Source organism: Syzygium oleosum, unplaced genomic scaffold (assembly GCF_021117445.2).
Source record: "Syzygium oleosum isolate NSW1041296 unplaced genomic scaffold, Sole_v2.1 Sole_v2.20, whole genome shotgun sequence".
In the NCBI taxonomy this organism is placed as follows: Eukaryota; Viridiplantae; Streptophyta; class Magnoliopsida; order Myrtales; family Myrtaceae; genus Syzygium; species Syzygium oleosum.
The window spans coordinates 4,639-18,972 of NW_026607504.1; the positions used below are offsets into that span (position 1 = coordinate 4,639).

The 14,334-nt window shown below is 48.8% G+C and overlaps 1 protein-coding gene and 1 pseudogene across 1 annotated transcript; both read left to right on the plus strand.

The window, feature by feature from the left end:
- Positions 1-5,689: 5,689 nt before the first annotated feature.
- On the plus strand, positions 5,690-8,086 carry LOC115663450 (pentatricopeptide repeat-containing protein At2g26790, mitochondrial-like). The gene has a single exon (XM_030585453.2). It carries the CDS (start codon positions 5,690-5,692, stop codon positions 8,084-8,086), a length of 2,397 nt encoding a protein of 798 aa, XP_030441313.1.
- Positions 8,087-8,105: 19 nt separating this feature from the next.
- Positions 8,106-12,047, plus strand: LOC115663452 (uncharacterized; annotated as a pseudogene).
- The last annotated feature ends 2,287 nt before the right edge of the window (positions 12,048-14,334 follow it).

The window sequence follows — 14,334 nt, forward strand, 5'->3', positions numbered from 1 at the left end:
GGCCTAGGCCTAGGCCCTGGGCCTGGCCTAGGCCTGGGCCTAGGCCCTAGGCCTAGGCCCTAGGCCCTAGGCCCTGGGCCTAGGCCTAGGCCTAGGCCTGCCTAGGCCCTAGGCCCTGGGCCCTAGGCCCTAGGCCCTGGGCCTAGGCCTAGGCCCTAGGCCCTGGGCCCTAGGCCTAGGCCTAGGCCTAGGCCCTAGGCCCTGGGCCCTGGGCCCTGGGCCCTGGGCCCTAGGCCCTAGGCCTAGGCCCTAGGCCCTAGGCCCTAGGCCCTAGGCCCTAGGCCTAGGCCCTAGGCCCTAGGCCCTAGGCCTAGGCCTAGGCCCTAGGCCTAGGCCTAGGCCTAGGCCTAGGCCTAGGCCCTGGGCCTAGGCCCTAGGCCCTAGGCCCTAGGCCTGGCCCTAGGCCTAGGCCTGGGCCTAGGCCTAGGCCCTAGGCCCTGGGCCCTAGGCCTGGGCCCTAGGCCTAGGCCTAGGCCTAGGCCTAGGCCCTAGGCCCTAGGCCTAGGCCTAGGCCTAGGCCTAGGCCCTAGGCCTAGGCCTAGGCCTAGGCCCTAGGCCTAGGCCCTAGGCCCTAGGCCCTAGGCCTAGGCCTAGGCCCTGGGCCTGGCCTAGGCCTAGGCCCTGGGCCTGGGCCTAGGCCCTAGGCCCTGGGCCTAGGCCCTAGGCCCTAGGCCCTAGGCCTAGGCCTAGGCCTAGGCCTAGGCCTAGGCCTAGGCCTAGGCCTAGGCCTAGGCCTAGGCCTGGCCTAGGCCTAGGCCCTGGGCCCTAGGCCTGGGCCTAGGCCCTGGGCCTGGCCCTGGGCCTGGGCCTGGGCCCTGGGCCCTGGGCCTGGGCCCTGGGCCCTAGGCCTGGCCTGGCCTAGGCCCTAGGCCTAGGCCCTAGGCCTAGGCCTAGGCCCTAGGCCTAGGCCTGGGCCTGGGCCTAGCCTGGCCTAGGCCCTAGGCCCTAGGCCTAGGCCTAGGCCTAGGCCCTAGGCCCTAGGCCCTAGGCCTAGGCCCTGGCCTAGGCCCTAGGCCCTAGGCCCTAGGCCCTAGGCCCTAGGCCTAGGCCTAGGCCTAGGCCTAGGCCTAGGCCTAGGCCTAGGCCCTAGGCCTAGGCCTAGGCCTAGGCCCTGGGCCCTGGGCCCCTAGGCCTAGGCCCCTAGGCCCTAGGCCTAGGCCCTGGGCCTAGGCCTAGGCCTAGGCCTGGGCCTAGGCCTAGGCCTAGGCCCTGGGCCCTAGGCCCTGGGCCTAGGCCTAGGCCTGGCCTAGGCCTAGGCCCTAGGCCTAGGCCTAGGCCCTAGGCCTAGGCCTAGGCCTAGCCTAGGCCTGAGGCCCTAGGCCCTGGGCCAGGCCTGGGCCCTAGGCCCTGGGCCCTAGGCCCTGGGCCCTAGGCCTAGGCCCTGGGCCCTAGGCCCTAGGCCCTAGGCCCTGGGCCTAGGCCCTGGGCCCTAGGCCCTAGGCCTAGGCCTGGGCCTAGGCCTAGGCCTAGGCCCTAGGCCCTGGGCCCTGGGCCTGGCCTGGGCCTGGGCCTAGGCCTAGGCCCTGGGCCCTAGGCCCTAGGCCCTAGGCCTAGGCCTAGGCCCTAGGCCTAGGCCCTAGGCCCTAGGCCTAGGCCTAGGCCCTAGGCCTAGGCCTAGGCCCTAGGCCCTAGGCCTAGGCCTAGGCCTAGGCCTAGGCCCTAGGCCTAGGCCTAGGCCCTAGGCCTAGGCCTGGGCCTAGGCCTAGGCCTAGGCCCTGGCCTAGGCCTAGGCCTAGGCCTAGGCCTGGGCCTAGGCCTAGGCCCTGGGCCCTAGGCCTGGCCTAGGCCCTAGGCCTAGGCCTAGGCCAGGCCCTGGGCCTGGGCCCTAGGCCCTAGGCCCTGGGCCCTGGGCCTAGGCCTGGCCTGGGCCCTAGGCCTAGGCCCTGGCCCAGGCCTAGGCCTAGGCCTAGGCCCTAGGCCCTAGGCCTAGGCCTAGGCCTAGGCCTAGGCCCTAGGCCTAGGCCTAGGCCCTGGGCCCTAGGCCCTAGGCCTGGCCTAGGCCCTAGGCCTAGGGCCTAGGGCCTAGGCCTAGGCCTAGGCCTAGGCCTAGGCCTAGGCCCTAGGCCCTGGGCCTAGGCCCTAGGCCCCTAGGCCTAGGCCCTAGGCCCTGGGCCTGGCCTAGGCCTAGGCCCTAGGCCAGGCCTAGGCCTAGGCCTAGGCCTAGGCCCTAGGCCTAGGCCCTAGGCCCTAGGCCCTAGGCCTGGCCTAGGGCCTGGGCCTAGGCCTAGGCCCTAGGCCCTAGGCCCTAGGCCTAGGCCTAGGCCCTAGGCCTGGCCTAGGCCCTAGGCCCTGGGCCCTGGGCCCTGGCCTAGGCCCTAGGCCTAGGCCCTAGGCCCTAGGCCTAGGCCCTAGGCCTAGGCCTAGGCCTAGGCCTAGGCCTAGGCCCTAGGCCCTAGGCCCTGGGCCCTGGCCTAGGCCTGGCCTAGGCCCTGGGCCCTGGGCCAGGCCTAGGCCTAGGCCCTAGGCCCTGGGCCTAGGCCCTAGGCCCCTGGGCCTGGGCCCTGGGCCCTAGGCCCTAGGCCTAGGCCCTGGGCCTAGGCCCTAGGCCCTAGGCCTAGGCCCTAGGCCTAGGCCTAGGCCTAGGCCCTGGGCCTAGGCCTAGGCCCTAGGCCTAGGCCTAGGCCCTAGGCCTAGGCCTAGGCCTAGGCCCTAGGCCTGGGCCCTAGGCCCTAGGCCCTAGGCTGGGCCTAGGCCCTGGGCCTGGCCTAGGCCCTAGGCCTAGGCCCTAGGCCCTAGGCCCTGGGCCCTGGGCCCTGGGCCCTGGCCCTGGGCCCTAGGCCCTGGGCCCTGGGCCCTGGGCCCTGGGCCTGGCCTAGGCCTAGGCCTAGGCCCTAGGCCCTGGGCCTGGGCCTAGGCCCTGGGCCCTAGGCCCTAGGCCTGGCCTGGCCTAGGCCTAGGCCAGGCCTAGGCCTAGGCCTAGGCCTAGGCCCTAGGCCCTAGGCCCTGGGCCACTAGGCCCTGGGCACCCTAGGCCTAGGCCTAGGCCCTAGGCCCAGGCCTAGGCCTAGGCCAGGCCTAGGCCCTGGGCCCAGGCCCTGGGCCTAGGCCCTAGGCCCTGGGCCCTAGGCCCTAGGCCCTGGGCCTAGGCCCTAGGCCCTAGGCCCTAGGCCTAGGCCCTAGGAGCCCTGGGCCCTAGGCCCCTAGGCCTAGGCCTAGGCAGCCTAGGCCCTGGGCCTGGGCCCTAGGCCTAGGCCCTAGGCCCTAGGCCTAGGCCTAGGCCCTAGGCCTGGCCCTAGGCCTAAAAATCCCCAAAACCACAAGCCCCAAGCCCCAAGCCATATGCCCCTTGACCCGAACCCCAAAATCTCGAAACCCCGAAACCCAAAACCCCGAATCCAAAACCCCAACCCCCAACCCTCAACCCTAAATCCCAAAACCTGTAAACCCTAACCCCTAAAACCCTAAGCCCTAGGCCCAAGCCCTAAGCCCTAGACCCAAGCCCTAGGCCCTAAACCCTAAGCCCTAAGCCGTATGCTATGAGCCTTTAGTTTACTTCTTTATACTCTCCCTTTAGTGAGAGCAACTTATTTGGGCTGTTTGTTTGCACTTTCTAAATGCAAAAAATATACTTATTGACTTTCCTGCCAAGAGGAAAGAAATTAGATTAGATTTGATAAATTTGACATAAACTTGCATGATTGCAAACCCTTAGGCCCTGAGCCACAAACGCTAAATCCTTACCCTTATCCCTAAACCCTAAATCTCCAAACCCCTAAGCCCTAAACCTTAAACCTTAACCCTCAACGCTAATCCCGTAAGCCCCTAAGCTCGAAACCCCAAACCCAAACCCCAAACTCCAAACCCAAACCCCAACCCCCCACCCCAACCCCAAACCCCAACCACAAACCGCATTAAAAAGATGACTTCCCTCCATCCCTGTGCAAGTTAAACCCATGTGTAACCTTAAATGTCCTTCGGAAGTTTCGCAGATACTCAGTAAGGTCATAATAACAATACTAAACTAAATAATAATAATGGACATCCATTTCACGTGTAGGGGAAGTACCAACTTCCAGCTATTTTTTTGCTACTTATATCAGTCACATTCACCAAGAACAAGCTCATCGAAGAACTCCTTGTACCAATCAAAACCATGACTGAACCTAATAATTCAGTTCTAGTGCTTATCTGCATCTTCTTTTTGTCCACTACTTTGTTTGTTTCGTTTTGCCGGAAAAAGTCCAGGTCACACCAGCTTCCTTGGGACCCTCCGAATAGCCGATATTTGGCAACAAGTTCAATCTCGGGAAGATGCCTCATCGAACACTGGCTGGCCTCTTATTGATATGATTTTAGTCCACCCAGAAGTAGGAAAAAGATAGCCACTACCGATGCTACTTACCTATAGTTCCACCGAGTTGATTGACGCAAACATCTGCCGAGCCTTCTTGAACCCTGCCTAGAGCACAAGGTTGGACACAACACTATCATGGTCCAAATTTGGTGGGGGCCTAGAAGGCCCTTGCAGTGACCCCCGAAGTGGGCCGGTAAAGGTGGCCCATCAATGTTAATTCTCCCCAATTCTTTCTCTCTCTTCTTTTCTTTCTTTATGTACAAATTTTTGGTATTTTGATGTGGAATTGTGCCGCATCTTAAAAAGAATGAAACTGTTGAAAAGATGTTGGGTAAACTTTTTTGGGTTAATATCACGAAAAATTCCAAACTGGTACAGCTATGATAATTTTATCCCGAATTAATTTTTTGACCACCAAAAATTCTAAACCGATATACTTGTGACAAATTTACCCCGGACCATTTTTTTTACCACCAAAAACCTCACACTGGTATACTTGTAACAATTTTATCCCAAACTAATTTTTTGATCACCAAAAATCCCAAACTGATAAACCTGTGACAATTTTATCCCAAACTAATTTTTTAACCACTAAAAATCCAAAACTGATACATTTATGATAAATTTACCCTCCGTTAGCGTCCGTTAAATTGAATTAATATCACAAAAAATCACAAATTGATAAACTTGTGACAAACAGAGGAGAAAAACTCCAAACCGGTACACCCGTCAACCACCACGTGTCATCAAACTTAGCAATTTGACAATAAAATTTAATAGAAATTAATGGGGGTAAAATTATCACATGTGTATCAGTTTGGAATTTTTTTGTAGTCAAAAAATTAGTTCGGGGTAAAATTGTCACAAGTGTACCAATTTTGGGTTTTTTGTTGTCAAAAAAATAATTTGAGATAAATTTATCATTGGTGTACCAGTTTGGGGTTTTTCATGGTATTAATCCAACTTTTTATTTACTTAAACTAATGAAATGGATTTTGGAAGATTTAGGATTCAAATGAAGGAAATGAAAGCTTCATAAGGTCGAGACAAGCTCGAGAAGTTCTCCTGTAATAGTCTTGTTTTAATTTTTGAGGGAACGAATCATACCAAAAAAAAAGAAAAAAAAAACAGAAGAGGAAGAAGATACCCGCTTGCCGCCAATTTTTTTTTTTTTGTTCTTGGTCGAAAGTAATAGGGTTTCTTTGTTGCAGGAAGCACAACTCCCTCCATCCATCCACTCAACTCATCCTCAAAACTCAGAAACTCTCCATCAGCCACTTTGATCTCCGTGGATTGATCTCCGTGGACTGCAGTAGCAAAACTCAGGACACGCACCCATTAGTTAATGAAGCAGCTCCTCCTCGTCATCGTGGGTTGCTGAAGCTGTAGTGGGTGATGTGGGTCTCCCCTGCAGTTGTAAGGTGCACCAAGAGGCTCCTCTGTTCATCCTCCTCCTCCTTCCCCAAACCCAAGTTCCTCTCTGCCTCCGCCTGTCTCCTCGACTCCCACCCTACCGGAGTTCTACCATTCGACTCTCCCGCTTCCGTTGCCGCCGCAGTGAACCAGCTTAAGCACCATCCCGACCCCGATCTCGCCTTCTCCTTCTTTCTTCACCTGGATTCGTGTGGCTTCCCTCTCGACCCTCCCACTTACGCCTCCCTCATCTCCATCCTCTCCCCCTCTGCCTCCCGCTCCCGCCTCGATTTCGTCTTCTGCCGCCTCATCACCTCCTTCCATGCCGCACGGCGCACTGCTATTCCTTCCTTACTTGATTCTCTTGCTCTGCTGGGCGGGTCCCCTCTCCTCCTTCGGTCTATTGATTTCCTCGTCAAGGCCTATGTTCGCGCTGGCCTCTTCGATGAAGCTATTGATTCCTTGTTCCGCTTCAAGAGGGGCGCCCTCCTTCCCTGCGTCTCTACCTGTAATTTCCTCCTCAACCGCTTGATTGAAAGCCGCAATCCCGCTGCTGCCATTACTCTGTATGAGCTACTGAGGCGGTTCGATTTTATTCCCAATGACTACACCTATGCCATCTTGATCAAGGCCTTTTGCAGGGCTCGTGACTTGGACGGAGCTGCTCGCGTGTTCCATCACATGGTCGAGGCTGGAGTCACCCCTAATAGCTTTGCTTACACTACCTACCTCGAAGGCCTCTGCACCCACCGCCGCTCCCATTTGGCTTATCAGGTTCTCCTAGCTTGGCGGGCTGCAGGGATCTCCTTGATTGACTACGCCTATACTGCAGTCCTCCGTGGTCTTTGCGCCGAAATGAAGTTGGAAGAGGCAGAGCAAGTCCTGGTCGATATGGAAGAGCACGGCATTGTAGCTGATGTCTACTCCTATGCTGCCTTGATTCATGGCCATTGCAAGAGTTTCAATTTGCCGCGAGCCCTGGCTCTGCACGATTATATGCTGTCAAAAGGTATCAAGTCCAACTGCGTTATCATAAGCACCCTTCTCCAGTGCTTCTGCGATATGGGCATGCCTCATGAAGCAGTGCATCAGTTTAATGAGTTTAAAGAGTCGGGCATTTTTCTGGATGAGGTTACATACAATATTGCTGTCGTTGCTCTGTGCAAGCTGGGCAGAGTGGAAGTGGCCGCAGAGTTACTTGAAGAGATGAAGGGCAAGCGGATGGTTCTTGATATCGTGCACTACACAACTTTAATCAGTGGCTACTGTCTCCGGGGCGACATTTACAATGCATTGGATGTGCTCGAGCAGATGAAGAAGAGAGGTTTTCAGCCTGATATTGTCACTTACAATGTACTTGCCTGCGGATATTCTCGGGCAGGACTTGTGAATGAGGCGCATGAGCTTCTAAGACATATGGACGCTTGCGGTGTGAAACCCAACGTTGTCACGCACAACCTGATAATTGAGGGCTTATGTATTTCAGGTAAAGTCGAGGAAGCTGAAGTGTTTTTCTCTGGCCTGCAAGAGAAGAGAAGACAAAATAAAGCTGCCATGTTCAGGGGGTATTGCCAAGCCAACCATTCGAGAAAGGCCTTTAAACTTTTCATGGAGTTAGCAGAAGCAGAAAAAAAGTCAGTAAAGAAAAATTCCTGCTTCAAATTGCTAGCTAACCTTTTTGTTGAAGGTGATGATGTTATGGCTCGTAAATTACTCAACAAAATGTTGGATCTGGACATGGAACCTACCGGAATGATGTACAGTATTTTGATGGCTGCTCTTTGCAAAGCTGGCGATATGATAAATGCGCAGTGGTTGTTTGATAGATCAGTGGAGAAGGGATCAACCCCTGATGTTGCCACTTATACGTTAATGATGGATGGATACTTTCACGCAAATCGCTTGCGGGAAGGGCTTGATCTTTTACATGAAATGAAGAATAGAGGGGTCGAGCCTGATGTAATTGCTTATACAGTGTTACTTGATGGTTATTCAAAAGTAGATCTTCGAAGGAAATGTTCCCTTCACGATAGAAACAAAACAAAGAAAGTAACAGGGGATTCCGGAGCAAATAATGTCATCAAAATGCTTTGGCTGGAGATGAAAGACAAAATAGCACCTGATGTAATTTGTTATACCGTTTTGATTGACAGGCTTTGTAAGCTTGGCAACATTGAGGAAGCTGAGGATTTATTGAGGGAAATGATTGGAACTGGGCTTCAGCCAGATGTGGTAACTTACACATCTCTTATATCTGGCTGCTGTAGTAGGGGAAACATGGAAAGGGCTGAATATCTTTATAAAGAAATGTTGTTTAAGGGAATAGTACCTGATATGCGGACCATCTCTGTTTTAGAGTCTGCTGAACTTCAAGCCTGAAAAGTGTAGACACTGAGGCAAGTAAGTGACGAAATCAAAGAGATACTAGGTGCTGATCTCATAGTGCTTAAGGTACAATGTGGTATATATAGAGTATCTGTTCTTGTGTCTGTTGTCAAAGCATACAATTAACTCATTTAGAAGTGGAATATGGATTTCACAGCTGCCAAGAGCGAGAGCAGAGCGTCTTTCCTTAAATTTGCTATGAGTACTCAATAGAGAGCAGAAGCTTCTTGCTTGTTCGTGGAAATGCTGGTATGCCTTGGCTTCTTTCACGGATTTAAATCAGGCAATGCATAATCTGTGTATTATTTCTTTGCTGGCTCATGTATCTTTTCTCTCTAGATGAATGAGATTAAAATACTTGTGTTGGAAGAAGTATATTGTATCCATATTTGAAAAGTATTTCTAGTTCCGATAGCTTATGTTATATTATTATAGTAAATGTACATCCAACCCCTCTCTTTGGTTACATTAGTTGTCTTGTGCCCAAGGGTGGGTTTGGGCTTGTTTTGCCCCCAACTGTTGGCTCCAACATAGAGCTAGAAGTCAAAATTGTTAAAATCATATCGTACGTGTATATGTTCATATAAATTGGCTATAAATACAAGAAACTTATTATGTGTTTTTAGACCGCAAGTACTTTTGTGGCGTGTTTTTCAAGATTTGAGGTGTTCAATATGGAAATTTTCGTTATTGCCTATTCTCTGATTAGAAAACCTACAGTTTGCCCCTTTTTAGATTGTTTATCACTTCAGTATGGTTAATGGCAAGCTCTATAAGCCATATTGTTAAATCTGGCTTGATTTTGCTTCTAGAAACACCAGATGGATTAATAAAATTTTCCTTGACGGGACATGTTGGTATTTATATAAGAAGGGATGTGGGTTTATAATTCCTCTGAAAGACGGAGGACGTTATGTAAATTAAGACCTTCTGACGTTGCCTCCAATGGGGATTTAACTGCTGCAATACTCTCCGTCAGTTTTTACTGTTCATTTCTAAGCATAGTGCTGTAGCTTTGGATCAGCTTCCCCAGAAAGGACGAATGAATAATTTCATTTTCCATGTTCTGTATATACTTTGAAAGCTCTTGCTGTCCTGATGTCATGGCAGATCTCTGCAACTTGTTGATCGAAGGAATATTTGGTAATTTCAAACCATTTGGACTGCTTGCGGAATTATTGGGTCAAGAGTTGGAAAGCAGTGCATGTTAGATGGTCGCTGATCTTTTTTTTAAGTTGGCGAGGTAAGTCTTTGTACATGTACTTGACCTGCACACTTGCACTTGCTTGTCGAGCACATGTGCACTCTTTGCTTCTCTGCCCATGTTCTCGAGAATTTTCTCCTAGCAATGGAGTAAAAGGTTGATTGAAATTGTTTCTTAGATGGATTTGGACCTTGGAAATTACGAAAGATTTCTTCATATCACTTTAAATTGGGATAATAACATCATAACTAGAAAAATCAATTAGGTATGAACTCATTGCATTTTGTGTATGGATGCCGTTGATAATCAAGCAATGCACCTTCCTAAATTTAACATATTTCTCGGTGTTTTAACAATCAGTTCTTGACAAGGAGAGAAGAGGTGATTATCTTGGAAAGACTGTCCGGGTCTATTAGGCAATTTGATCTTATAAAAGTTAGAGCTTGGCAGCTATTGCTACTCTTATTCAACTTGACTTAGCATTGTCCGTGGTTTACTTTTACGCTCACTTTCAGGTTTTTGTAGTGCTGGGTTCATTATAGTTTTAACCAGATTTTGTGGTTTTCTTGGCTGTTCCACACATTACGGACGCCATTTAAAAGTGGATAGAATGTGCAGCCATGATACCGGTCAACGGTCAAGAAGGCCCAGCAGATGTTTGCGTCATTGAGCTCAGTGGAACTATAGGTAAATAGCATCGGTAGTGGCTATCTTTTTCCTGCTTCTGGGTGGACTAAATTCATATCAATGCAGGGGATATCGACTCTATGCCATTTATTGAGGCGCTTGGTCAATTCTCTTACCGAGTAAGTAAGGTTACGCCATGTTTCATATAAGTAAAACTGCTTGAGAGTTTTTGGCAAAACATTGTTGTTTACCCACCTAAATATTCTTGCAGGAGCTGGTCATTTGTGCTTGATTCACGTCAGCCTTGTTCCTGTACTCAATGTTCTTGGTGAACAGGTATCTTTGTTAGAATCAATTTGTCAATTGACTGATTTCTTAAGATGCTAGATATGGATTCAGTAACTAAAAGTGTTCCTGAATTTTTCCCTTAGCATGCTAACCATAGCCTCTATGATACTGTCCTGCAGAAAACAAAGCCTACCCAGCATAGCATCCGAGGTCTTAGAGGACTGGGTTTGACCCCAAATATTCTAGCTTGTAGAAGTGCAAAGGTTTGCCTTATCTATCACTTCTTAACTTCTTTTAATAATTGTGCTGATAGTAAACTAAAGTTGTAAGGTCATCTGTCACAGGCGCTTGGTGAGAATGTTAAAGGAAAGCTGTCTCAATTTTGCCATGTGCCGGTATTGCTCTTAAATGGTTATAACTTTGTTGGCCTTTTTTGACCAATCATAAATCATTTCTAAGCAACTTGATTCCAGGTAGAAAACATTGTGACTCTGTATGATGTCCCAAACATTTGGCACATTCCTTTGCTGCTAAGGGTAAGTAGTTTAAGAACTTCAAAATTCCAACCATTCGCCTTCTATATTTGTTTCATAGCAAAAGGCTCAATATAGCTTCTTCATACCTTTTTTCAACCCCTCATAATAGGACCAAAAGGCACATGAAGCAATTCTGAAGCAACTGAACCTTATGGGGTATGTGGTCTGAATCGATTCTCCCTTGCCTTCGGTGTTTTCATTCAACAGAGGAATGCCTGCCCCTTTGTTCTGCTTTCTTGGGGATCACTCAACATGTCGCCATTTCTTTCTGGCTTTGCAAGGAACCCAGAGTTGGAGAAATGGACTGCTCGTACAGAAGTTTATGGCCAGTTGTGTGATCTGGTAGGCCTTGAACTTCTTTTTGGTCTGTTTTGGCTTATTTATCCATGTGATATCAGTTGTCATGCTTTTATTTTGTGCACGTTGCAGGTACGAATTGCTATGGTAGGAAAATACACAGGGCTGTCAGATTCTTATCTCTGTCTTGAAGGTGAGATTGGCTCACTGAAGAGTCATATTTTCGCAGGCATTTTGTATAATATGTCTCTTGGACGATTCTGCAATGCTTGTGATTTGATTACTTGCTTTAATGCTTTTCCTTTTATTTTGGTTCTTGCTGGTTGGGTTCACATTTTACCCCTCAAGTCTGATGCAACCACTTTAGTAGTGTGATTTGATTACTCGGGTTATATGGCAGGCTCTTTTACATGCTTCTGTTGCCTGCCGAAGGAAACTTATTGTAGACTGCGTTCCTGCAAGCGACCTGGTGGATATTACTTGGAAAGAGGTGAAGCATAGTTAGATTGTATACAATCAATAGACAATAGTCCTTAACTACTAAGTTTTCCTAGCAGTCTCCTGAGGCGTATAAAGATGCATGGGTTTCGTTGAAGGTACATTTAGTTTTGTAGTTTACTAGCCTTTTGGCCCAATAGGCAGTTTTGATTGCCTCATTTGCTGATAATTTCTAGTTCCATGATTGCAACTGATTGAACGACTGAACTGTTTTTCGTGCACAGGGTGCTGATGGAGTGCTGTTTCGGGGAGGGTTTGTTTTGTTGATAGTGGGGTGCAAGGGAAGATCCTCGCAGCAAAGCATGCAAGAAAAAATAATGTCCCTTTGTTGGGCATTTGCTTGCGAATGTAAATTGCTGTCATAAGGTTTGCAAGATCTGTGTTGGGTTCGCATGACGCAAACAGCACAAAATTTGATCCTCAGACAGAGAATCCTTATGTCATATTTATGCCAGAGGCGTGCAGTACTTCTACAATATTTTACTAAAGATGATGATTATGCTTATCATTTGTTTCGCGGAAAATGATATGGAAAACATTTTTCTAAAAATAATCGCTTATATCGCTTTTAAAAATATATGAACGAAAAATACTTTCATTATCCATGAAAATGTTTTAACATAATTTGTTATCGATAACGAATATATTTCTAATCGACTAACTATTTCAAGCAATTAAAAAGATTCTTTTGAGGAAAATATTTTTCACATCACTCATTTTTTGCGAAATAAATGGAATTCTTAATTTACTTTTCATCCATTCATGGGCTAGATTTATCAGGTTCCAAAGACTCACATGGGAGGGACGATGCGCTTAGGATCAAGAATGACTTATTTAGGAACATCGATTTTGTTGGAGTGTAGTTTATACTCTCTCTTGACAGTAAGGCACAGACGTCCAACTCTCTAGTGAGCGGGCGAAATCATCAGGATGTAAAATTATTTTTAGATGACATTCCCTCTCACCAAGGAAGAGAAAAATATAGTGAGAATTGGCGATACAAGACGTGTGAGTACCGGCACGTTACAATAAGAAATTCATCCGTGGAGCTCGCTTCACAAATGGGACAGGCCTAAATTGTTCCTTTGGATGGATGAGGAATAAAAAATGGATTGGGTGTACCCGATCTGCAACAGTTGTCATGATGGGCCAATTTGCTGGTGCAACTAATTCTGTGCTCATAATACCTAAATCTATTTCCTACAATGAAACGACGGGCGACTGTGTTAGGTGAGGGAGTATCTTGCACAAATCTTCGATGGTTGAGTTGTCTGTTTTCACAATTGTATTGTTTAAAGTGTCTTTGAGTGCCGTTGCTCACTACAGTGAAGAAATATCGTTTGGTTGAAGATATAATGTTTCTTTCCTTCTTTTGACGGCTTGCTATTAGTTTTAATTTATGAATCAACTTTTTTTTTATCGAACAATTATGAATCAACTTATGCAGTATAATTGCTTATTGCTTTTTGCCATTATGATCATGAGAAAAAAAGTCGTAAAATCTAAATGAAATCATTCTGTTTGATTGCTGCTTGAAGTATGACTAAGAAAGGGTATCTTGGGCCTCCTTGTCTGTGTTCATCTGACTATCTTCTACTAAAAGTTATTTAAAGATTTGTGCTTTGCATATCCAAGAATCTTCACTCGATCTCTAAGGCTATTAAAATGTAGGGATATTCTCCAACGCAAGTACGTGGAAGCAGAATGCGCTGGCTTGATTCATTGCTACGGTGTGTTTTATGGTTTGTTGAACTAGTTCAGTGTTTTACGGGCTCCAATTGTCTACGGTGGAGATCATTTTATGCAACTGAGGACAATGCACGTAAGGCCAACTATAGTAGAAACTATTTGGTGATTGCAAAGTCCCGCATCAATCGTTGATGTAGCATGCGTTTTTTCCTCATGTTCAATGATCAGTTGACATGTGTTGGCTGAGGTAGAATAAAAAAATAAAAGTCTGATTTTTTCTACTCCTCTCCGACCACCATCTCAACCCTTTGCGGCGTCACTTGCTATCAGCCCAAAGCTACACCACCATCTGGCCACGCCCATGGTCGCAAGCTTTGCTCATCCATCCACCAACGGCAACGACATTGCAATGAGCCGCGAGTAGAGTTTGTCCATCCACTGACGGCAATGACCAATGACTGCAAGTAACAAAGTCCAGATCTGGTCGTCATGGCTGTAGATCCGCTCACAACTGCAAGCAACAAAAGCGAGCGATGAAGTCCAGATCTAGTCTCCACAATAACAATTGCAAGCAACAAAGTCCAGACGGCTCGCAGTCGTTGCCGGTGGACTGGAGTCATCCCTCCAAATCTGTTCTCGTCCATGGCCGCAAGCCTAGCTCGTCTATGGCTCGCGAAGCGACTCGTCCACAAATCTGGCGACCGTAGCTTGTCCATGGCCGTGAGCCTTGACGGCGAGCTCAAGATCTCCACAACCATGGACTGCGAGCTCAAAAAACAAAAGAAAAAACAGAGGAATAGATGGCAAGGAAGACGCCGAAGCTTGTATAAGGCCACGGACGAGCAGTGTCAGGGACGGGTAGATATTGAGATATGGAGAGCGATCAGGCGGAGAAAAAGCAGACGAAGATGGTCATGGCTCGGCTTAGATGCAGCAGTGGTCGAACTAGACAACTTCATGACGCCGCCGACAGCCATGTACGAGCGATGCCGACAATCTCGGCCAAGGATGGTCAGATCTCAAGATTTCAAGAACAAAGGAAGCCGGCCATGCTCGACTTGGACATAACAGTGGTTGGCCTAATCACGGCACTAGCGACTTCG

Excerpts from the sequence above, each read along its gene's own strand:
- LOC115663450 (XM_030585453.2), top strand. The coding sequence starts at position 5,690 with ATGTGGGTCTCCCCTGCAGTTGTAAGGTGCACCAAGAGGCTCCTCTGT.